The 26,741-nt window shown below is 38.2% G+C and overlaps 1 protein-coding gene across 4 annotated transcripts in view; it reads right to left on the bottom strand.

Moving 5' to 3' along the window:
- Positions 1 to 26,741, bottom strand: part of PLCB1 (phospholipase C beta 1) — a 700,435-nt gene that overhangs the window by 150,884 nt on the left and 522,810 nt on the right. For all 4 annotated transcript variants that reach the window (XM_036826676.1, XM_036826677.1, XM_036826678.1 and 1 more), the window contains 2 exons: positions 17,719 to 17,865; positions 5,773 to 5,930 (listed from right to left, as the gene is read on the bottom strand). In XM_036826676.1, the coding sequence (XP_036682571.1) occupies positions 5,773 to 5,930; positions 17,719 to 17,865 (305 nt within the window). The remainder of the gene's footprint in view (positions 1 to 5,772; positions 5,931 to 17,718; positions 17,866 to 26,741) is intronic.

The raw sequence follows: 26,741 nt of genomic DNA, 5'->3' as shown, positions 1-26,741 counted from the left end.
CACTTCACCAAGGACCTTATGTTTGCAATGGAGCCTCCAAGCTCACTGGTTACACTCTTCCCAGCTCCCACTGGGCCTCTTACCAAGGCTGGGCTGTGTTTTCACTTGCCACATGGTTTGGGCTTCTGGTCTCTTCCTAGAGGTAAAGTGGATGCCAGGAGTTGCATCTGAGTGTCACCCACATCCTCTACCATGGCAGCTTTACAAATGACTTCATTCAACTCCCTGCCCTCACCCTGACTTAACAACTCCTTGCATATATAATACCCTACCATTATATTTCTAGAAGGAAAGCTAAAGTGTGGCTTTAAATTTTTCAATTATAATATCAGTAGCTAACATTTATAGAGTACTCACTGCATGCCATGCATTGTTCTAAGCCATGTCTGTATATTAAGTAAGCTCACCGAATGCTTAGAACAACAGCATTCAGCGACCCTACTTAATATGCAGACATGGCTTAGAACAAGAGGCTCGGCCTGTAAGGGAGCTTCTCCTGGCCTTGCAGCCAGTCAGTGCTGGTACTGGAACCCTGGCAGTCAGCTCCAGAGCTGCATTCTAAACTTCTACGGTCTCCCTTCTCTCTTTCCTTCCCAGCCTCTCCCTCCTCCCTCTCCCTATCTCTACCACAACTCTAGTCACCAGCTTAGGAAAGCTTTTGGAACCTTTAAAGAAAACATTTACTGAATTTCATCTAACAGTTTTAGTTGGGAGCACCTGAAAACTCTGGAAGTTCCCTTTTGGTTTTTCATACCTTTCTAATACTTTGCATGGGGCACCTGATCACTGAGGATGAGAAGGCTAGTCTAGGTTTTAAGTTTGGTTCTTTCACATAAGCTGTCCTTAGTGGACAATGGATTTGAAAGTACCTTACTGCTCGACTGCTCCTCATTAAGCCAAAATCATTTTTTCAGAGACCTCTAACACTGGATCCAATAATCTATAAACCATATGGCTCAGTTACTAACCTCCAGGGGGAAAATCTGCCCTTGAAATCTCTTATCCTTGACAGACAACAGCAGGGTGTATTTGGATATCCATTTTATGTGAGCATGTATGTGGCAGTTAAATTGCATCCTAAATTATTACTCTCTCAGAGAATGACACTTTATTTTCGGAAACGCTCCATTTAACCACATACTCAAATTTAATACATTTTAATTATATATTTTATCACTTTACTCAGTTTTCCATCTTATGCAATTGCTGGTTACAAAGGAGCTGCCTGAGGGGTGAGAAAAAGGAGCAGCTCGGGGATGGAGAAGGTAGGTGGGGATCGGTGTGGGGAGGAGGAGATTGAGTGGGAGCAGAGAGGATGCAGACCACGTGCCGAATTGCTATATGTCATGACCATCACCATCGGAAAGGCTCAGGCAATGAGGCAAAGAAAGTGAAGAGCCGATATATGGGATATATAATAAATAAATCCAGAGTGCAAAATAAAAAGTCTTCCATAAAGAGGCTGAATTATAGCATGTCTGCTTTCCCAGAACACAACTTTTTATTTTGGCCCAACAATAAACAGGCAGTAAATGCCAACAGGAACTTTTGCTTTTGGGGATTTATCATAGATCGCATGGAAGCTTTCCAGATTACATAGACTCAGAGAAGATAAACTGTGTGACATAAAAATGATGAACTTTTGCAATTGGTTTATTTTGCTGCTACAATACACGCTGTGGCTATAGAATATAGTCTAATTACACCGTGAAGATCAGGTCCAAATCTATAGGATAGCCCAAACTGGCAAACATTGGGAGAATCTTTTCACCGCCTACTGATATATGGAATTTCACAGCAAAACCGGAGAAAGACAAAATTCATTTATCTGATGCACAGAGGCAAGAAAGACTAAAAATGAAGGCTATACTATAATTTGTCTATTTTCCTGGGGATGGAAAAAGTCATTAAAAATTTATTGAGCACCTACTATATGTCAGATTCTTTTTAAAGTGCTTGGAACAAAACAAAGATCCCTGTCTTTTGTGGAGCTCAATGTTCTTATTGACAGAAGGACACAGACAATAAAGAAGGAACATAATAACTGAGTAAATTAAGCAGAGTAGTAGAAGGTGATAAGTGCCTCTTGGTAAATAGAAGGAATAAAGTGGTGGGGAGCCTATCAGGAGTGTGGGAGTACTGGTTACAGTATTAAATATGTCCCAGGAGGCCTCCTTGAGAAGGTGGCATTTGAGAAATGCTCCGAGGAGGTAAGAGGTGAGCCATGCAGATACCTGGGGGAAGAGTGTTTCAGGCAGAGGGTCAACCTTACAAAGGCTGTGAGGCAGGACCTGCCTATCATGGTCAGGGGACAGCACAGAGCCCAGCCATGTGAGTGAGGGGGAAAGGGGTGATGCGGGGAAGAGAGATCACATAGAGCTTTGTCCCCCATTTCTCTTCTCATCCTTTCTTACAAAGTCATTTTACACAGTAGTTTCTGGAAAAGCAGACTGCCTGCTGATAATCAGGCAGAAAGGGCTGGGACTTGGGTGAGGCAAGTGAGGCGCGTAAGTGCAAAATTTAAAGAGACACTCAATCTCAGGTGCCAAGTCTGCATTTATATGTCAGTGAGAATAAGCACCTCCTTAAATTTTGCATGATAGATGCTTCACTTGCCTCACTCTAGTCCTAGTCCTGATGCAGAGAATTCCTGCTCCGTGTATTTGTCCACAAAACAGGCTGGCATTTCTACTCCTCACACTCATTCCCACCCACCACCACCACCCCCACACACACACCCACATCTCTGCCAGAATTATCTATCCTGCAAATGCACAATAGCAGGAAGCAAAGCTGCACCAACCAACCACCAGGATGACGAGTTTCCTGCTCTTTTTTGGCTGCCCCCCCACCGCCAATTCCAGCAGGCAGAGAGAGGAAGCAGAATTCTGGGCTAGATTTAGTCTTTCAGTTCCTAAATCTGTCAGCAAGTGTGTGTATGTGGTGGGAAGTTGTGCTTCCGGAGCCCAGGAATAGATGCTCAATCGGCCCATGACTCTGGGATCACAGATGTGATTGAAGGACCACTTGTACGGTCGAGTGCACAGGGAGAGTCACTCTAAGCTGACTTGATGGCCAAGGCCAAGAAGTCAATGCTTCACACAAAATAAACATGCCTTAGAATGTGCTTGGAATGTGCTTTATCTTCCCTCCCCACAGTCTCCCCTTCCCCCAAAGTAAATCAAAGAACCTCGAGGATTATAAATGTTTAAGAAAATATAATTGCTCCTCACAGGGACTCTTGAGGGGTTGGTGGGCGGGGGTGTGGGTGGCCCTCCTGGCAGCGGGTGTGTGCACAAGGCCATCGGTCCCCTAGCTCAGCAACGGCTCCATCAGGATGTGCTGTCTCCCTTTCCAGGACCCTGTCCATCCATCAACAGACGGATGAGCACAAATTGCATCCACTCCACAGAAGGGTCGCATGTCCCCCACTTTTTCGAAAGAGCCCAACAGGTTAGGCCTGGTATCTTAGCTGACGAGGGATCATGGCAGGAGCTGGGAAGGTGGGGGACTATGGAAATGGAAAAGAAACCCATTGATTTTCCATTAAAGAAAAACCAAATAACATTAAGAGTGCTCAACTTCAGAAGCAGATACAAAGATTTTGATCAGAATTAAGGTCAACCCCATATTAAACTTTGTTGAAAAATTTAATGAAGGGTGCTATTTTTCACTAATTGCTATGTAATAGCCTAAGTTTCAGAAATCATGAAAAGTCAACTTCACAACATAGTAAATATATTTTAAGGTGCTAATATTCCTTCTGGACACATTTTTATTGCTGTCAAGTATAGTACCTTTGATGAGGAAATTCAATTGTCTAAACTGAAACCTGGCTGTCCCTTGAAAATCTTGCCTCTTTTTGCTGCCCTCTCAAAAGACAGATGTTTATTTTATCACATTCCAAGTGCTCCAGGGCTAAAAGCTGGATATTGGAAATTTTTTTGCTCCCAATGCTACTTCTGAAATATTACCTTTCGATCTTCTTATCTTAAAACAAAACCAAACCAAACCCAGTTTTCATGCAGCAGCCAAACCAGCTTTTACTACTTCTTCACCTCTGCCATCTACTGAATGTCACCTCATTCAGCAAAGACTTTGGCAAGTGGCTCACTTTTTCTTCATCCAAAGCTTTGTCACCAGTCTTGGTGATGTTAACATCTAACTCATCCAATATTCTGGCCTCTCAGCACTCCGACCTCCTCATTTTCAATGGCCTTGTCCCCATTCCACCTTACCTACCACCCACTTGAGCTCTGTTTCCTTGGTTACTTAAGGCAAGAGTTAGTGACCCAGAGCCAGTTCTGCCCTGAGACCCAAGTAACCCAGGTAATGGAACTCATGCCTTGGGACCCTGTGCTCTAGAGTTATCCTCTGGCCCTTCTTTTCTGATCCCTTCCAAAGAGATGAGAAGCCTGAGTCAGTCAAGAGAACATGTCCCCAAAAGCCCACATATCCTCTTTCTAGATCTCTCTCTAGTTACCTAGGACCCCAGATTTCCCCAGCCCAAATGACCCCAAGTTCCTGTGGATGGCTCTTTGCAGGGGATGTGAATAGAATCTGGATATTTGGGCTTGGGTGTCCATATGCATGAATGCTAGGCCCTTTATGGTGTAGGATGGAAACTTGGGTGGAGAGAGAAGGGAGATGACCAAATATACCCCCATTCCTGACTAATAAGATTAGTTGATGCTTCTTTATCAATTACCACTTTAGTCTTGCCTCCTAGATAGGATTTATCAAGATACCCAATCGTAGGATTATTTCTGCTTACTGACAGCATCCAACCTATAGCAAAACCCTGTCTCCTTGAACCCTCACCCAAATCACCTAATACAGGCCAAATCCTGTAAATCCTCTCTAATACAATTTTACTGACAAACACAGTTCCCCATGACATGTGTACTCCCTTGTTGCATAAGCTGGTAAAGACAACTTTGACCACTGGTGTATTCCTAGGGGTCTTTGACTGATAGGTATCAATGTGTCAAAAGCTGGTTATAATAGTCAATCTCCTGTATTGACTATTATATAATATTCCACAGAATGGAATAGTATGTAATAATTAAATAGTGGTGATTAATATCATCATCATCATCATCAAGAAAGCAACGAAGCTAGAGAAACATGCAATAATATTGTTGAATCTCCCAAAGAACATGGAGTTCAAAAAGCACAACACAAAATAATGCATACTACAGCATGAATCCACTTAAATCAAGTTAAAACAGCGGTGAAACTACATTGTTTAGAGCTGCACATAAACTAGTACAAATCTGAAGAAAAGCAAAATAGTGATCACTATAATGGTCAGGAAAGTGGTCATCTCTGGAGGTAAGGAGGTCATTCTAATGGGAATAGGTACATGGGTGTTTCTGGGGTGCCAGTAATTTTCTACTTCTTGCTTTAGGTGGTAAATACATGAGTGTACACTTTATATCCATTGGTTAAACTGTACGAATAAGTTGTATGTGTTCTTTATGTATGTTATATTTCACAACGATAAAATGCAATAAAAAGAATGAGTGTTAAATAGACAAATAAATTGATATTTCCTTTAATAAGACAGTTTCTTTAGATTTTGGTTAGCAGTTCACCTGATGCCAGTTAATCATGGATGAATTGCTAAATTTTAGCCTCTGAAATTGCAAACATGATTAATAGCCTATGGACTTAATTGGGACCACTGGGACTTTCAACCTTAGCAGGCTTTACCCAAAAAGGTGTCAGGTCTCCCCAGCTTCCTCTCTTAGCAATATTCATTCACTCTACCTTGAAGGATATCTCCGTGGTCATGGTGAACCCATGGGTGATGACTGGCTCCTCTTCTGCGGTCCGTCCCTTCCAGCAGTCCAACTCCACACAGCGACAACCAGACAGGAGCACTTGGCGATACATCTCGACGGAGGAGTTTCCAGCCAGCTGGCCAGCTGTAAAACACCAACGAAATGAAGCTCAGACTCCCACAAAGCAAGGAAGACACTGGTGGCTTCCTAGAAAAGCTCGTCAACAATGGGAAAACAAAGAGTTCAAGACCTTGAGCAGTCCTCAGTCTTTCTTCTGCCTCAACATACCAGAAGGTAGTGGCACAATCCCAAATGGAATTGTGGCTCCCTAGCAGTGGTTTGGGGAAGAGAGAATAGAAGGAGGAGAGCATTGTAACAATAACAATAACTCATGTTTATTAACTGCTTACCATGTACCAATTATAGTTCTTTGGACTTTACGTATATTACTACATTTAATCTTCATAAAAATCTACCTGGTATAACTACTTTTACTTTTAAATGCTTATTTTCTGATAATGAAAATGGCATAGAGCATTTTATTTGCCCAAGTTTCCAAAGCTGGTAAGTGGAAGATCAGGATTATAACTTCAAAACTCAGTCTTTTAATTCTGACCCTCCCTATGAAGGGGTATTGTTGACAGGGCATTCTATTATATAAGTCAAACCTTCTGTCATGTTTGTCCAAGGCACAAATGCTTAGGATAGCTAAACATTCTCTTTGCAAAAGTGAAATAAATTTGTAGGAATAAATTTAAATTTGACAAATGAAGTATAAAACTTATAATTACAAGACACTGTTAAAGAAATTAAACAAGACCTAAGTAAATGAAAAGACATCCCATGTTCATGGAGCAGAAGACTCAAAATTGTTAAGATGGCACTACTCCCCAAATTGATTTACAAATTCAATTCCTATCAAAATCATATCTGGCTTTTTTTGGCACAAATTGACAAGCTGATCCCAAAATTCATATGGAAATTTAAAGGACTCAGAATAGCCCAAATGATCTTAAAAAATAAGGAAAAAGTTGGAAGACTCACACTTCCCAGTTTCAAAACTTAGCTACAAAGCTCCAGTGATCAAGACAGTGTGGTCATATATAAGGAATCTAAAAAAAGAAAGGTTCTGATGAACCTAGGGGCAGGACAGGAATAAAGACACAGACATAAAGAATGGACTTGAGGACACAGGGAGGGGGAAGGGTAAACTGGGACGAAGTGAGAGAGTAGCACTGACATATATACACTACTAAATGTAAAATAGATAGCTAGTGGGAAGCAGTTGCATAGCACAGGGAGATCAGCTTGGTGCTTTGTGACCACCTAGAGGGGTGGGATAGGGAGGGTGGGAGGGAGACGCAAGAGGGAGGAGATATGGGGATATATGTATATGTATAGCTGATTCACTTTGTTATAAAGCAGAAACTAACACACCATTGTAAAGCAATTATACTCCAATAAGGATGTTAAAAAAAAAAAAAAAAAAAGACAGCATGGTACTGGCATAAGGTTAGACACACAGATCAATGGAATAGAATTGAGAACCCAGAGATAACCCCTCACATTTATTGACTTATAACAAGGGTGCCAAAACAATTCATTGCAGAAAATCATCTTTTCAAGAAAGGGTGCTGGGACAACTGGATTGCTAAATGGAAAATAATGAAGTTGGATCCCTACCACATCATATTAAAAAAAATAACTTGAAATCAATTAAGATCCTAACTGTAAGAGCTAAAATTATAAAACTCTTAGAAGAGAATGTAGAGGTAAATCTTTGTGACTTAAATTTGGCAATGGTTTCATACATATGACACCAAAAGCACAAGTAGCAAAGGAAGAAAATAGATAAAATTTATCAAAATTAAAAACCTTTGGAAGCAGAACTGAAATCCTCTAGTAAAGTGATAAGAATTGTAATAATCAAGGCACCCAAGAAATCTGAGGGTGGAAAGAGAAGCCAAGCTATTTCTGTTTCATTGAAGAAGTCGATGGAAGGTACTAATTTTTTGATAAGTTATTATTATTATTATTTTGTCTGCATCATGTGGCTTTCAGGATCTTAGTTCCGTGACCAGGGATTGAACCTGGGCCACGGCAGTGAAAGACCTCAGTCCTGACCACTGCACAGCCAGGGAATTCCCTTGATAAATTATTTTTAAAAGATTAATAATAAATAAGTTTTGAGACAAGCCTAACATCAAACACACAAATGGAAGTTTTTGGTTTTCCATATTAAAGATTTTCTGTGACTTATAAACTATAAACTTCCATCATTTTTTTTTAGCAGTCATTTAAAAGATGACATATTGATGAAAACTGTCAAAATGACTTTGAAATGGACAAGATCTGTCCAGTGGAGACACACAGGACAAAGAAAATGGGATTAAACCTATTGGCTTAATTTTATTTTTATATGCATGTCACAACATCCGATATCAGCATAACAAAAGGGTGACATTTTTCGGTTCTATAGAGCCCTAGTAAGTGCACTGAAAGGCTGATTAAGTAGGTTTGCATAATCACTTTTCTTTACTGGAAAAAATAGGACATTTTAAATACACAAATGTTTGCAAAAGCAGAAATGCTGACAAAATAATCTAGAAAGTTCCTGATGCTAGATAATCAATTTGCCATTTAAAATTGCTTCAAAGTTTGTTGTAATAAAGGTCTTTGCTGCATAAAGGAAAAATGGAGAGTGGTAGTGAAGGGGAAAAGATGATCATTTATATGTTATTCCTAAACTTAAAGGAGGGCTACTTTAGCTAAAGAAGTGAAGAATTCAAACAATTATCAGGTTAATTCTTTAAAAATGCTAGCTCCTTCAGACCACTGCACAGCTATTCAAGAGTGGAGCAGATTTTCTTGTGTACTACCTAGGAAATTGTTTAAGTGTATTACTGACTATATCCAATAATGTGCAATTTCATTAATATTCTGTTAAGTGTTACTAACTTCTGTAAGGGAGTTGCCAGTAAAGAAGTTGCCAGTAAGCAAGTTGCTTCAATCTAATGATAGATTGAAGGTAGAAAAATACCTAACCCACACTAGAGTGTTCTGTCATAAAAGATTCAAGAAGTTTCCAGAAACATTTCTTTGGATTTGCTTGCAATATATATATAGAATATATATAGAATAGAAGCAATTTGATGTACTTTTTGAATGTTGATCAGTTAATGTTTTGAAAGACATGGTAAGGCATGGGGTTAGAGATGGAAATGATTCTGAAAAACAAAAGAATGGAGGAGGAGGGTGTATATGAGTGTGTGTGTGTGTGTGTGTGCCTGTGTTGTGTTTATTGTCCAACATCTAAGCCCAAAAGAATTCCTCTAAGGTAAATTTGTTCATTACTAAAATGAATAACCTTTATTAGAAAAGGAAATCTTCCAAAGAAAGCATTAGAAAACACACATTTATCCATAACTGTCCTATTGCTTGGAATGCATATTAGGTTTTCTGTATGTTTTCCTTCATTTATGGAGATTTTTTCCAAATATGTGAATTAATATTCTCCACTACTCTCTCCTTTTCTGCTTAAAGCCTCAAAGCTGGTTTATTTTTCTTGCCTAAAATTCCTAACTCCTCATTATTATATCCCATCCAACCATTATATTTCCATTTGATTAGATCCAATAAATAAAGCTTCTGGGGCCAGGGGATTGCCACAGGTTGGAATTAATGATATGTCATGAGTCCCTCAACCCTTGTTGTTTCTGAAACTAGTATCTGGCATCATTTCTGCCTGGCTGTGAACACCCTCTGGAGTACATTACAAGCCTATGGTTGAACTTTGGAGCTGAAGCTCCATCTCAGATTAATTCATAATACTGCCCCGAGTCAGAGCTCTGCAACTTCTCACTTGACTGCATTCATTTTGGGCAGCTGGCTTCATTCACTTGAGCTTTGTCTCAGATTACCCAAGGCATCCATGGATAGAAGAGACCAGAAAATTGAAAATAACAATCCGTCTATTAACACAAGCTTCTGAGAAATTTCTCGTCTTGTGGAGTGTGATGATTAATTGCCTATATTTATATTTATCGTTATTTATTGTCTTCTTTTCAATCTTCAGGGTAAGAAGGTTCCAGATTGTGAAACTTTTGTTAATTCAGTGGCTTTCTTCAATAAACACTGTCTCCTTCAATAAATGGATATGGGGAACCATTTCTCCTTGCTTTCAATGCTGTGAAACCAACAGCTACACTTGAGGGAACTATCCAAAATACAGAGGATGTGTTGTTCATCTTGACCGTCTCTAGGGCCATCAGTTTGATCTGATCTCTCTCTTCTACATTATCTGTCTGCTGCCCCAGTAAGACCATGAAGGTCTTTTTTTTTTTCTTTTTTTTTTTTTAATTGAAGTATAGTTGATTTACCGTGTTGTGTTAATTTCTGCTGCACAGCAAAGTGATTCAGTTTATATATATATATATATATATATATATATATATATATACACACACACACACACACACACACACACACACACACATTCTTTTTTATATTCTTTTCCATTATGGTTTATCACCATGAACCTCTTTTGAACATAGATCCAATTGCCATGGGATGGCTTAGGCAAGTGAGAAAAGAACTTTAAGCATATGCCTTACTGATTACAGGAGCCTCATCCCTAGGGTGTATGCATATTCTCAAATATTCTCTGTGGGAGGCAAAATACTGGTTGCTTTGGATACAAAAATGACACAAGACATCTTCCTTACCTTACCATTTAGGTAAAGAGGCAAGTACAAACAAAGGAGAAAGCTCTTGTGTGCCAGGGAGTTTACACCCTCACTGCACTATTACACTTCTGGCTGTCATTTCTTTCTCTTTTTCCTTGTCAACAGAATAATCTATTTAGGTTCTGATATGCTTCAGGGTCCCCTCTCCAGCCCTGGGATAAATCTTAATTCTTCTCAGCCAGTCACAGTGGTTCTGTGGTCCATGTTAGTGCTTATTGTAGGGCATTGCTGTATGGTGTAACTCTGGGCTACATCTAATAGGGTGTAAAGGAAAGTCTGCTGGGTGGGTTGGGGAAAACCTCACTCATACAAAGGGCCACAAGATGCGGATGTTCCCTGGGACACATGTGGAGCTTATTTCTTATGGAGGCAATGCTCAGGGTGCACAGTCATCTTGAAACAATAAGAGGATGGGACTTCCCAGGTGGTCCAGTGGGTAAAACTCCATGCTCCCTTGCAGGGGGCCTGGGTTTGATCCTTGGTCGGGGAACTAGATCCCGCATGCATGCCGCAACTAAGAAGTCTGCATGCCGCAACTAAGAAGTCCACATGCTGCAACTAAAAGATCCCATGTGCCACAAGTAAAGATTGCACATGCTGCAAAGAAAATCCCGCATACTGCAACTAAGACCCAGCACAGCTAAAATAAATAAATAAATATTAAAAAAAAAAGAAGGAAAAGAAACCATAAGAGGAGCAAAAAGATAGAAAGCATCTGGGTCTCTGATGGCATCAATTAATTCCTGATTTAATCAACCCTCAACCACTCTGTTTCTGGACTTCTTGCTACGTGAGGTAGTAAATTTCTTAATGTTTAAGCCATTAAGTAATAGTATCCTCTTATGCATAGCCCAAAATACCCTGGCTGTTTCAATTTACTTTCATTTTCGCATGAAGAAATTAAGGCTTAGAAGACTTAATTTACTGAAAGGCAAATTGAAACTTGGTCTGTTTATTTGCTAAGCTCAACTTCTTTCCATTCTACCACCCAACTTTCATAGGTCTGTGTGTGCTTTAAGCCAAAAATAAATTATAAAAAGTTGCATATGCTAAGGACTAAATGAGTAGGAGAGATGTAAAGGGAGGGAGTGACACTAAGCTTGAGTTGGTAGTGGATTGGCAAGGGAAAAACTATACCTTAAAGGATAAAACTATACCATTTTTTGAACTTTTCTGCAGCCAAGAACATACACCTTAGGAGAGGAATTGAATAATCAGATAGTTTAATTCATCAGAGGGATAACTAAAACCTCCAATCTAATGTTTTACTTCCCAAGCTGAATAAAAATGTTAATTATTCAGAGATATGCCACTTTGCTTTTCCTGAGTATATGGAGCCATTATCTCCCAAATGGTTTAGAGTATGGAAAGATTTATGAAGAGTTGAAAAAGTGTAATTGAAATGAATGCACACAGTTCAGTCTTGAGAGAATCTTGTTTTGAGTCATAAGGATAGATTCCTCAAGGAAAAACAATAACTTAAACCATAATCACTACCTGGTGTACTGCCAAGTCTATCCAAAACCCTAGAAAATGACCATCGTAATTAAACATCAACTCATTCTGTGCATGTATTTCTCTCAGTGATTGGATTTTATTTTTCCTTCTGGGTGTCTTGATAGTTAACAAAGGGGCAATAATGAGCAGAGAAATAGACATAACAATAATAATGCATTGTTAAATTGATTGGTTTTTATACTGTATATTTAATCTTTATGGTCCCTTTGAATGCTCAAAAGAAAACATTCCAAATATTGAAGTTCTCCTCATTTGAATTTAGACTGGCATTTCTCAGGAATACTTGTTCTTAAAATGTTCCAAGGAAGTACCTAGCATGGTCATGGCTGGGGGAGGAGGGTTGATCATAACCTTAGTGTAAGTGAATCTGTAAGCTTTTTTTTCCTATATTTGAAACATACTGCAGTAGATGCCAACCTTTGTTTGAATCTAGCATTTTAAAAACTCATTTGAATAGGAAAACTTTTCTTTTTCCACCACATACCCCTTCCATGAAATAATGTTTCTGTAGAAAATATTTCTACTTGTTCTGGAACTGCTTGTAACATATAAAATCTAACTCATTTTCTAGGTATTGATTTTAACATTTAACTGGATTTTATCAGGTTATACCTTGGTTATAATTTTATTTTATAACATTCTTAATAGGCTTTGGGAAGTTTGAATTTCTATATTATAAATGTTTACCCAAAGGTCTCTGAGAGATAAGAGTTCTGACTCTCTATAATTAAAACAAGGACACTAATAATATCATATGAAGTAAAACCAAATTTTACCTGTTAGAAGAGGATTTTAGGCAAAACCTCAAGAACCTATATTAGAATTTATATGTAATTTTTAAAATTAATTATATGGAATTCTTGTTAGTTCCTCTGCAGAAAAATAAGAGATTTTGACTGGTATTGGGACAAGGTAATATTGTAAGAATGGAGATTTACATAATGCAAACCCTGGTATGAAAATACATGGCTCAGAAACGTGAGGAAGATAAGTTTAAAAAAAAACCTTAAAGATCAGAACATGGTCTAACATAGGTAACATAGCATTAAAAATTAAATATTTAGAAAGATGTGAATTCTAATACTACTAGAAATTTAAAAATTGGGGAGAGAGTTGGTTTACTTGGTCAGAAATCATGTATATCAGATGGTGGTAATATGAAATCATTGTACAGAAATTTGGAGACAGCTCTTTGAGTTCTTTCTTCAGCAAAAAGTAGAGTGGACCCTTCTCTTTTATAGTAGCTGAAAGCTCTACTTTCTGAAAACTATTGGCCATTAATATGGTAACACCCCAAACCCAACTGACACAATGGAGCCAAATTCTCTACCATATTTGTGCTGACCAAGTTAATCAGAGGGAGGGCAAATGAGTGACCCTGGAAGAAATTAATTGGACTAAAAATCCTTAGTAAAATGCAGTTAAAAAACAAAAAGAACTGCTGAGAAAAATTGAACAGTATTTTGTAGTTCTATTGTTTGTGTTGATATTGAACAATTTTCTTGGAGCTATTATTGTGTTGTCAGTAAAGCAAATGAATAATTATGTATAATTTGCTAGGTATCAAGATTGATATAAGAAGCACAGCTATAGAATCAAGAATTTAAATTGGAAGATAGGAGTAGAAATCTTTATGTGAATTCTTGTGCCTTAACAAGAAGAAAAATGTATCTTTTCTTGCTTTGTTCACTGAAATGGTACAGAAACAACATTCCATAGCACAGGGTTCAAATTGCTGTTACCCATATGCATATTTTTCACACTAAAAGGAACAAGGGATCATTGGGGGAAAAGTCTGATTCCATGCGTGGTGCAGAAAGATGAGCCTGGAAGATCTTTATGTGCCAGAAAACAAGGACATTTTTCAAAGATCAATGGGTCATGTCAAGAGGAGAGAGAAGCCAGCCTAAAAAATGTTTCCACTGACCAAAGCTGAGACGATTTGAACATGAAAAGGAGAATAGTGGCTGTGGTTGAGTGAAGCTATGTAAACTCTGAAAACTTTGTCCATAATGATATGCCAAAAGGGAAAAATTAATATACTCTGGAAGAGGGTAAAAAGAATAGAACGTATATATACCCAATCAGTCTTGTCATTCAGTCATTTTGGTATCATTGCCTGATTTGTTATATGGCAAATAATACAGATACTAACGGATATAAATATGTTCATTTTTGGACTTAAAAAAGACTATTTGTAAAATTATTGCATAGTGTGACTTCCAGATAGATAAAACAATATGCAATGTCCAAAATTTAACCGAACATATGTTTAAGTATTTCTAAGCATTTTGGGGTCCCAAGTACAAGATAAATGCAAGATTCAATCATGTGTCAAAGTCTTTAAAGTTGTATTTCTTAGGATACTATCAAGTCAAAGATCTAGACTTTTACTTGAGGTTCTATAGACCTCCTCAAACTTGGATGAGAAAAACGATTACATCTTTAACTCAAATCACTATGTGCAATTTAACATTCTCTTCAATTATGAATGTAGGCCACAAATCACTGTAGTACTAGCAGGACAGTGACTTTGTCACCAGTAGAAATCACAGATATTTTCATATCATATTCCAATTGTTGCAAATATCACACGTATTATTTATACAATTTTTAAAAATTGTGTTAATAAAATATATACAATTTTATCCAAATTTGTTTTTCAATATTTGATCAAAATATTTCAATGGAACTTTTTCCTCTTTAATTCTATGTACATTATTTTATGCGTTTAACATTCTTAGAAGGGTCCATAGGCTTCACCAGACTGCCAGATACATCAATGATACTGAATAAGATTAAGGACCTCTGGGAAGGAAAAAAATCCTTTACAAATGCTTAGCAATTTGAGTGGGAGCTGCAAAATTTTTGTAATAAGTCTAAGAAACTGAATCCAAGAAAGTGGGTTAAGTGGACACTCTCTTCTTGAAGCTATGAAACCTGTAGTAATTTTAAAACAGGGCTAAGGGGCTTCCCTGGTGGCGCATTGGTTAAGAATCTGCCTGCCGATGCAAGGGACACGGGTTTGAGCCCTGGTCTAGGAAGATCCCACATGCCACAGAGCAACTAAGCCTGTGCACCACAACTACTGAGCCTGTGCTCTAGAGCCTGCAAGCCACAACTACTGAGCCCACGCACCACAACTACTGAAGCCTGCATTCCTAGAGCCTGTGCTCCGCAACAAGAGAAGCCACTACAGTGAGGAGCCCGCGCACCGCAACGAAGAGTAGCCTCCGCTCGCCGCAACTAGAGAAAGCCCGTGCGCAGCAACAAAGACCCAATGCAGCCAAAAATAAAGACAAACAAATAAATAAATAAATTTATAAAAAATAATAAAACAGGGCTAAGAATATTCTGACATTCCTCCCATTGAGAGCTGTGGTCCATGTCCCCTACCTTGAAGCTGGGTAGGTTTGTGACATTTTTGACAAATAAAGAAAGAAGTGACAGTATGGAACTTCAGAGGCTAAGTGCAAAAGGGCAATTAAGCTTCCTCCATGTTTTTTGGGGACACTTGTTTTTGCAGCTATAAGCTGCCATGTAAGAAGTCTACCTACCCTGGGGCTGCCATGCTGTGAGGAAGCCCAAGCCACATGGGGAGGCCAATTTTAGGCAATTAGGTCAGCAGTCTTAACTGAGCCCAGCTGTTGGGTCACTAGCCCAGGTCCAGACATGTTGGTGGTGAAACCTCCAGATGATTCCAACAACCAAGCCTTTTGTGTCACCCCAGGCATTCACTTCCCATCTGTAGCCCAAGACACCAGGGAACAGAAACAAGCCATCTGCTCTGTGTCCTGTCTGAATTCCTGACATATAGAATATGGTCAAAATAAAATGGTGGCTGTTTTATGTCCTTGTGTTTTGGTGTGATCAGTTATGCAGCAAGAGATGATAAGAATAGGGTTTAGGATGAGCCAAACACGAATCTAATTAGTTTTATAGCATGAATCTCTCTTAGTAGGTATGTAGTTGAAACAAAACAGGCCGCAAGTAACATGAGAACAGTCTGATTTTCATGAAGAACACGCAAGTTGCAGTTCAACTGCCTGTAGAACTCAGAGTGTATGATTCTGACAAGATGTCTCAGATGATATGGAATCATCCTGCAATAGCTCATTCTAGCTGTCCAGGGGCCACATTGCTATCTCTGTCCAAGAGTCATTTATAGTCTAAGCTATTTTTCACCAAGTGTGGGATACCAGGCTAACGCTGGATTCGACGCTAGCGCAACATACATTTGTGCCTAGAGGAATGGATCCCCTTAAGGAATTCAGAAGGCAGAACTGCTTATTTGCCAGATGGCTGAACCCTGTGAAATTCTCTTGAACACTCTCATGAATACCTAGTGCCTGGACCTCCCTGCCATTATGTGCATGGCATCGCTGGTCTATCCTGCCACACAAACCACACACCCCTAGGCAATGAGCCACAAGCACATCAAAACCTCCCCCAAGGCACGGCAAGTACCTATAACTTACAGATACCAAATGAGACCGCAGACTTTGGTTGCACTGTGGGTCTTGAGGTCTGGCAATCTTATATTCATTTGGGTGATGGACTGTATGAAGCAAGAAAGTGATAAGGGGACTTCCCTGGTGGCGCAGTGGTTAAGAATCCGCCTGCCAATGCAGGAGACACAGGTTCGAGCCCTGATCGGGGAAGATCCCACATGCCGCGGAGCAACTAAGCCCGTGTGCCACAGCTACTGAGCCTGCGCGCTAGAGCCCGCGAGCCACAACTACTGAAGCCCGCATGCCTAGAGCCTGTGCTCCACAGCAAGAGAAGCCACTGCAATGAGAAGCCAGCGCACCACAACAAAGAGTAGCCCCCGCTCAACACAACTAGAGAAAGCCCGCGCACAGCAACGAAGACACAATGCAGCCAAAAAATAAATAAATACATTTATATATATATAAAAAAAAGAAAGTGATAAGGTTTTGAAAAGTCCTTTTTTATTAACCAGTAGGTTTTTTTTTTTTTTTTTACAAAGTCTTTCTAAGGCTGGTAATCAGAGAGTATTCTGCAAGAAATGTATTTTGATTATAAAAACATTTTTAGTTTATTGAAATTGGTATTTATTAAAATTTTTATTCTAAACTATGTTGAGATAATATATATTATATATATGTTTTAATATTTTTTCTATTTAACAATCTACTAAAAACCATGGCAATGCTCAATTTAGGGTCAAGTTAGGAAACACACTCCTTTATTATAATATTTACAACAAAGTATATATAAGTTGTCACTCACAAAGAAATTTGTTTATGTCTAAAGCCCTGTCCACCTGAGCAAAATTATTAATTTGCCTTGAGTGGAAGTTATTTAGGGCAGAACTTTCCTGTAGATGAAAACAGTCCAGAGAACTAGGTGGCTTTATAAGTGGCTTGAAGTCTATTGCAGAAAGAATTCAGTTATGCAAAAATTCCATTGGTCTGAAGATACCAGACATGAATACATTTTAGATGACTTGAAAATTTAGGAAGAGCTGTGAAGAAATTATATTGTTGCTTGTGGGCGGAGCCTCTGGTCATGGAACCCCAGTTCTCAGAGGCTTTTCACAGGAAGTGAAAGGAAATATGCCTCCACTTCTGAACAACAGTAAACAGAGGTTGGTGACATTTGGTGAGATTGGCTAAAATAATTGTCAAAGAACTATGAACTCATACCTGTGAGGTAGGTGTTGTGTGAGGAATTAATGAAATAGTGAGAAAGTGGCTGAGACATATCTTCATTCAAATCCAGTTTCTCAGGTGGAACGACTCCATTTTCTTCTCCACTCAGATAGCGCATAAATCCATCCACTGATATCTGTCCTGGAGGAAATGAAGAGTTAAGAAAAATGTGAATGTATTATTTTCATGGGTTTCTGGCATCATGTTGCTTTAACTTTTTTTGTTTTCCAGAAAACTCTGGTAGCATCCAAGATGGAAGACAGTAGCCCCAATTGCAATTTAATATGGATAAACAGTAGTCTAGGATCATGCTATTTCACTACATTCATCTCCAAATGCCAGAAATAATAGAGGAAAATGTAGTTACATGAGTATCGCAGACTTTCAGAGGAGTTAAATACCTGAACACTGATTTCCTGTTTTTAAATATAAGAATGCTTATCAACTTTGTGTATGGACACCAAAATGTTATTAGTGCTTATCTCTAGGTGTTAGAATTAGGAGTGCACTTCCCAATGTTCTATCATGAAAATATGTTAGTTTTATAATCAAAAGAGTTATTCACAAGTGGTTTTATTATTTAAAATAAAGTGAAAATGTTTTCAAATAATGATCTTTTTTCTCTGAAACAGAAAATAAAGATGACCATACTGAGGAATACAAATTTGAATGCTCATAAAAAAGAAGGTCTTTAAATTTCTTATTTAGAATGACTTTACTTCAAATGAAAGAAATATGACTCACACTTTATTTAGTTTATTGAGATTGTATTTAGAATTTTTCTTTTGTTGTAACCTTTCTGAGGTGACTAATACTAAATACTGAGATAATTCTTGATTAAAGTGAATTTTATATAATACATAGAAAGGGCCATCTTCATGATTTTGGTTCATCATCACAGTTTGTTTCTTCAACCTTAACAATCAAAGCCACAAACAAACAAACAAACAAAACAAACACAATCACCAGTGCATTTGTGAGCAGTAAAGATCTTACTAGTAAATGTTAGAGGGCAGTAATTTTTTTTCCTCATTGAAAAAGTTTTGTATTAATATAAAAGTGGTATATGTTTATGGAAGAAAAATTAGGAAATGCGACGAGCAGAGAGGAAAAGTAAAACTTTTCTGAACATGCCTAACTCTTCCTTCAGAGACAATTACTATTAAAATCTTGTTGTATATGCTTCCAGAAAAAGAAAAGTGTGTATGCGTGTGTGTGTGTAATTCTTTTATGAAGCTGCAATCCTATATATCTGTATATGATTTAGAAACTTTTGTTTATATTAACTGAACAGTATATTATGAACATGGTCATATAATTATATAATATTTATGTTTTATATATTATAAAATATATAGACATCACATGACTAAGTAATATTCCATTATCTTTGGAGTTGTCTCCCATTTTTCACTAGGATAAATGACATTGTATGGAATACTCTGGTAGTTGAATCTCTGTACAAACTTTTAATTATTTCCTGAGAATGAATTTCCAGAAATAGAATTGCTGGTTCAAATACTATGCATATTTTTAAAGCTTTTACTACACATAACCAATTTGCTTTCTGTTAAAGTTCTAGCAATTTACTCTTTCACCAGTGGTTTGCCTTCTCTTCACCCCTACGCCAAACTCATAGGTAAAAACATGATATCTAATAATTCTAATTTTTATTGATTTGAACATTGTTTATTCTTGAATGGTAAGAGATGTGTCATCTGCAAATGGAAAAGCTAGTACTGACTGTTTCCCCACAGTGTAAATCTTTTTACATTTAATAAGTTTTGCAAAATAACTGATGAGTATGTCCCATAATTCTGGAAACATTATAGCTAAACCACCTTTAATATTTTCCAGGAATAAATAAATAAAAAGATGTTTGGTTATTGGCTTTTGACGAGTGGAGCTGTATCTTACAAAAAGAAAAATCTTATAGATGCCATAATTTATACCTCCAAATAACCATCACCTACCAAGGTGATCGTTCCAATCACACTGTCATTGATGAGAACACTTTGGTTATTGCCTTTGAAGCCTTCCTTTGAAATTCATTTATGGTGGAATGCATGTACCCTTTCAGACCAGTTTCAATTTTTGGAAACAAACCAAAGTCAGTGCCTCTTAGGGCCAAAGTTATCTCAATAGATAGCTTTCAACAATATTTTGGAGCATGAAACATTTAGAGATAAAGTATTTTTTAAAAAAATCTAATTTCTTCACACTCTTCCTTTTCGTTCCTTTCATTAGTAGGAACGAAAATCATAGAGCAGGTATACAAAAGATGAAGATCTGGGATGTTTAAATTAAGCTTTAGAAGCCAGGGTGGCCAGTCCTCTCGAGCATCAGTGTTACTGGGGTCCCGGGTCCTGGGTATTTCCATGCTTTGGCACTCGAGAGCTGGCACTTTTTAAAATAGAAAAATGGGTGTTACTTTATTTACTTTTTTGTTAAGTGACCTTCAGTCTTCTGTTTGAGGTTTGGGGTGATCCTTCGTCTGCATTGTGGACAATAATCATTTTACTCTGATTTATTGCCATCTTGTCACCTTCTTCTCAAACGAGTGTCTATTCCTCCCTTCCTCTTTCCCTTCCTTCTCCCATCTCTTTACCTTCCACTCACTTAACAAACATTTATTGAACGCCTGCAATGTGATGAATACGCAGAAAAATAAAGCAGAGCAAAGCACAGAGTACGCCTTCAAATAGCTCATAATCTAATAGAAAATAAGACCATTCACCCCTTGAACAGCAGGCACGCGCTCCTCCAGAGCAGGATGTGTGTTTCTATCTTTGTCATCCTTGGAATCTACCACGATTCTCTGTGCACTGTAGCTGTAAAATCAGCACTTACTTTTGACAATTAGTGATTCAAAAGAGAAAATAAATGGTTTTGAAACTGGGAGATCACCAAAGATGGCATAATTTTGATTCTTTTATCTGATTAGGTCAAATCATATGAAATTATTAATATTTGGTGTTTTTAACCTATGCAAATGACAGTTTCATACATCTCAATTTCTAACCACAGCTGTTCCTCAAAGGACAGACAATAAATGCAAGTGGCTTTAGGGGCCAACAAAAGAAAGTAATGTGACTCCTGGAATAAAGTGTACTCCAAGGAAAACTCACAAGTATACGCTCCTTCTAAAGGCATGCAAATGACAGCAATACAATATGGTGTGACCAAGACATACCATCTTTATGGTGCTGGTGGAGGCTGTGTTTGTGTGTGGTATCTTGGGAATAAATATCCCTTGGTGTGATCAGCAACTTTTAAAAGCAGTCAAAACAAAACATATGTCAATATGGCATGGATGACAAATTAATTTTAACTTTAGCATGGATTTCCATTATATTGCCTCCAGTGCCTTCTGGGCACTTGTGTTGAGAAAGATTCTGAACCATGCTTGTGAATAATTTTGATGTCGGTCATGGATGCATGACAGAAAAGTGGGGGTATGCAAGGTATATATTTGTTTTTCTCAAACGAGGATATTATAATTAAGTTATGCTCTGCAACATGCCAAAGAACATGTGTAAAAGTTTTATTTAATTCATTAATGAGAAAATCAGGACGATGACAAACCCATTTCAAAGAAGGCTATGGGATATTGATACATACATATATGTGTGTCAGCAACCTCCCCCCCCAAAAATACCCCAAACCTATTAAAATATTGCTAAATTGAATATAAACCTGCTTGAAGTCCTATAGGTCAATTAACATAATCTTTGGGTTACCTTCTCTACCTTTACTGTTTCCTAGGAGTCGAAGATTTTAACAGTTTTTAGCATAGATTAAAATTAGTAAAAACAAGAGTTAGGTGAATCAGTGTTTGTAAGCATTATTCACAATTAATTATATCAAATAATTTAAAAATCACCAGCTGAGGAATTTACCTAACTTTGAATAGAAACAATATATGAGTTTGGAGGACAGTTCAGAATATGATTGTAGACTGCAAGTAGGCAGAGCAACTTTTCAACCTCAAAGCTTGCCTTGTTAACTAAAGGAGCAAATGTGCAAGACTTTTGATACATCAAATGACTAGGCAGATATACGTCAAAGTCAAGAAAAGCCAATGAAAAAGTAAAGATCAGGAGTTGGAGGTTTATAAGTTGCAAGGCATCAGCTGAGGGGTCAAGAGTTCATTTGCAAAAATGTAGATGTTTTTGGCACAATGAATTAGCCTAAAAATATAGTTCTGACCAGTAAAGGCTTTTGGATGAAAACAGACCGTTAGAGGATTTTCCTTTGTTGCATATAACCTACAGCTGGAATACTGTTGTTGCTGTTGACTTAAATGCATCAGTACTTTTCCACCAACCAGTCACTGTTTTTGCAAAACTGCTTACGATTTTTTTCAGGTCCGCTGAGGCACATAGAAAAATGAAAAGCCTTGAGAACTAAGATGGGAAAAACACTGTTTTTCTAAACAAATCAGTCAAATTAGTAACAGTACAAGAAATGTGGCTTCCATTCCTGCCAGCAGTAATTGATCAACGACAAACTCTTCAACCATAGGATGAGAAAACTAGATGGGCTCTTATGTCTCTTTCAGCTCTAAAGTTCTATGAATTCAAGTGGTTTAATACACTCTGGATGATTACCAGCTAAATTGAAACAAAATGTCCCATATTAGAATGAGATTATGAGACATCAAACCACAATTAAAAGCAATGTGATGATTTTCTGGAATAAAAACAACAGGAAGAAAAGTTAAGTTCAGAAGGATAATGCCAGATGACAAAGGCTAAAAATAAAGTCCCTTCTATACTTTCTTAATAAAAGATTGATATGCTTCCAAGTGGACATGCCACTCATATAATGACACCTAAAGATCTTTATAAGCATTTATATTGTTTGAACCACTTAGAGCCAAAGTAGGAAAAATATAAGTCTCAAGGAATGGAGAAAACACTGCTCTATGAAGCTTTTTCATTCAAAAGAAGTTCTGGTGTATATTGAAAAAGGAAGGCTGGTGATCAATTGTGAAAAGATCTGACTTCAATGGGGAGGAACCATCTTCAAAGGGATACGAGAGGAAAGTGGCATGACAAAATGATGGTCTCCAATGGCCATTTATATGGCTTGTCATTCTTCAGCAATATCTTTGCTGCAAAGAAACGCTCAAATGTCAGGTGGCTGTACACATATACCATGGCCAGGAACTGTACCTCTGCCTCCTTCTGCCTCTCTCCTTCCCGTGGGGTAGATGATGACTGAGGCTCCAATGGTGTCCTCTTGAAAATGTCAGGAAGACAGAAATTTGAAATTTTGTTGTGACAAAATGAGACCTTCCAGGGATGCTTTTAAGTCTTGCGGTATATCCAGGGACATTCAGCTGGATGCATTTCATGCTTACAAGTGCATGCCAAGACCTTTGAATATATACTGGGGAACAAGCTACTCCCTTACCTTCTTTAAACCTGGGACCATCGCATGGTCCTTGGGAACAATTAATTTATTTATTTTTATATTTTTGGCTGTGTCGGGTCTTAGTTGCAGCATGTGGGATCTTCGTTGAGGCATGCGGGATCTTTTGTTATGGTGCACGGGCTCTTCGCTGTCGTGCGGGGGCTCCTCTCTAGTTGAGGCACGCGAGCTCAGTAGTTGTGGCGCGTGGACTTAGTTGCCCCGTGGCATGTGGGATCTTAGTTCCCCAATCAGGGATCAAACCCACGTCCCCTGCATTGGAAGGCAGATCTTTACCACTGGACCACAAAGGAAGTCCCAGGTCTTGGGAACAATTAAGAAGAGGAGGATCTGTGTCCAGAAAAGGGAGCTCTGGAGAAGAGAATGGAATAGTCTAAAGAGCTTTGTGGACTGGTTCTCCCATTTTCTTAGGTCCTGACCCCTTTTATAAATTGACTTCTTGAAACCTACTTCCAACAGAACTTTCCAGCTTGCCCTCCTGTTCCAGGCATCTAAGAAAAGATGTTTCAGCTTAAGTCTCTCCAGGAAGAAGACACAGTTATCTAAACCTCTTTGCAATATGTTCAGGCACAAGTGTTCTCCCAGTTTCATTTTCCTGATGAAGCCTTTCCTAGAGTCTTATGACCTACTCCAATTTAGATTAATCAATTAACATTTTTTTTTACTTCTATTCTTTGTTGAACCTCTTTTATTTTTTGTAAACCACGTCTTCCTCCTTCATAGTTAGCTTTTCATTTTAGTGGGAGTACATTTGTCAGTAGCTTCCTGAGAAAGGGTTCCTGAGTGTTAAATTTTTTGAGGCTTGTATGTCTAAAAATGGCTTTATGACATTTGTATACTTTATTGCTAGTTTATCTGGGTACAATATTGTACGTTAAGAAAATTTTCTTTTAGATTTTTGTGAGAAAATTTGCTTCATTGTCTTTTAGCTTCTAGTGGGCTGTTAAGAGATTTGAAGAATTACTATTTCATCATCCTAAAAGCATATGTGGCCTGTTTTTTTTTTTTTTATTTTGTCTCTTTGGAAATTTCTAGCATCTTATTCAGTTCCAGTTTCTGGAAACTTCACAGTGATGTGCATTGGTATAGGTTTATTTTTATCCCCTGTGCTGGACACTCTTGGAACCCTTGTAGTCTGAAAGCTATTATTCTTCTATTTGGAACATTTTCATAAATTATCTCTATACTAATTTCTGTTCTCTGTCTTCTGGAATATTATTTGATCAAATTTTACATTTTCATACATTCTCCCTCCAACTTTTCATTTTATTTGTTTGCTCTAATCTCTGGGAGCTTTCCACACCTGATTTCCAACTTTTCTTTGAGTGTTTTGTTTCTGCTACCCTCTATTTAATGTCTAAGAGCCAGTTTGTGTTCTCTGACATTTCCTTAAAAAATAGCATTGTTCTTTTTTCAGTGGTTCAACATGTTCTATTATCTTTCTAAGGATATTAATGATATATGTATATTTAAAGTTTTCTTCTAACTACATAGTCATTGTTTTCCCTAAGGTTACTTTTATTCTTGCTTACTTCTACTTTTTAAGTAAGTTTTCCTCATATGTCTAGTGATTTTTAATTGTCTGTTCATATTTCAAATGAGTGGACTAAAAAGCTGATTGGACTTTTCAAAGCATCTGTATATCTGATATGAACCTGCAAAGTATAAGAGTTAATAAGGCATCATTGTAGAGGGATCAGTCTTTGTCTCTTTGGAGTAACCCCTAATGTCAGTACCTTTAGTTCTTCCTTCTTGAGCCCATCAAGTCCTGAGAGAAGATCTGTTTAATCACTTGCCAGGAAAATAAAGGCCTGGATGCCAGCCTTCCAGAGCCAAATGGGGTAAGGGGCAGAATGTTTATGATCACTTTATCTCTTTGCTTTCAAATGGTAGCCCTGCCTTCACCTGGGATTGTGTTATCCTCAGACCCTCTGCTTTCTTGTCTCCAGAAGGTAAACCTTTAGTTTTCTCCCAGGTGGGAGTTCTGACTATTCCTTAAACAGCTGTCAATCAACCCTCCTTATTTTAGGCTGTAACTCTAAACCTATGATCAGTTTTCTGAGATGCATTATAGCTGTAAACCTATAGGTAGTTGCCAAAATTATGTAATTATTGTCTCTTACCCTATTATCTCCACCCTTGCCAGATTATGCCTTAAAAAAGTACAATGCAATTTTAGTGTGATTTCAAGAGAGAGTTTAATTAGTTGAATATGTCTAGACTATTCATTCTATTTATCCTGATGATCCATGATTTCTCTACTATACCAGACTGCAGAATTTTGTTGATTAAGTTGAAAAAAATCAGATTTCACATGCTTTATCCTTTTGATCCTACTATTTTTAGGTAAAATGAATCAGATGGGAGAAACTGAAGGTCTTCTGCTATAGACCTGCTTTGCCTGGTCAGGGACTTATCGTGGATCTCCTTGGTTGTCTTTCATTCATATCTTTTTGGTGAGAAGTATGCAGTGACTAATATCTCACCATAGATGGCACTATATGGATAATTTGTCAGTCAAGTTTTCCTTGCTGTGTCTTTTCCCAGGTAGAATGTAGTCAGAGTCACAGAGGCAGCCTGAGCTCCCAGGTATTTATCAGGTGGGAGTATTTAACAGACAAGATATTTCCTCCCTTATACTTTCCAAGACCCTCTCACTCTTCTCCAATACAGGCAGCAACACAGCATTCTAATTTTGTCTCAGGGAATGGAGGGATGGAAGAGAAGGGAGAACTTAAGAGTACCATTTCGGCTTGGTTCTGAGGGCACTCTTCTACCAAGGTTTCCTTGTCCCCAAGCCTAGGGGAAGTCCCAAGTCCTGAAGAGAGAAGCCTGTGGCTCCTTTCCAGGAGATGCTCTAGAAAGTTCCAAGCCCTTGTGTTCCCCAGTGGCTGGAACAGCAGGAGAGTTTTATCTTTACTCTCTTCCTCTGCCTAGCCCCTGGCAGAAGCACTAATCAGACAGCATTAAATGTCTAAAGCCATCAAAATAGAAATAGGGGACTAGGATAATTCACAACAGAGCAAATCAATCCTTAAGCAATGAAAGAGCTGATTGTCCTTCATGACACTGACATGACAAGTTACCTGCCCTGTCAATACTTTCTCCTTCTAACATCTTTGCTCAGCAATGCTAGAATTTCTTTTGAAATTCACAAGTAAGAAGTTTATTTGAAATAAATCCATAGCCCTCACCTTCTACCTAGAAGCTTATGAAAGTGACTTTCAATAAGGTTATGTAAAAAAGCTGACGCTCCTCATCGCACAGATGAGGAGCCTGATGGCAAGTCCTCAGCACCAGACTCTCACATGACACTTTACATGGGCTCTGTGACCAGGAAAGGGAAAAGGACGGCAGGGCATGGTCGCAAGCTAATCTCTAAATAGAATTCATGGCACATTACTAAGGTGACTAGAAAGTTTTGAAAGTCAGGCTCTTTCCTGTTCAGTGTGTGTTTTTTACTGGGATGGTTACCTTGGAAATGACCTCATCATGGCATCAAAGCACCAACATGGAACTGCTACCTAGTTCGTCGTAAAAGCAGATGTAAGGTAACAGGGACGAAGTGCTAAAGTGAAAAA

This window comes from Balaenoptera musculus, chromosome 15 (genome assembly GCF_009873245.2).
Source record: "Balaenoptera musculus isolate JJ_BM4_2016_0621 chromosome 15, mBalMus1.pri.v3, whole genome shotgun sequence".
NCBI lineage: Eukaryota > Metazoa > Chordata > Mammalia > Artiodactyla > Balaenopteridae > Balaenoptera > Balaenoptera musculus.
This window is presented reverse-complemented; position numbering and strand designations above follow the sequence as displayed.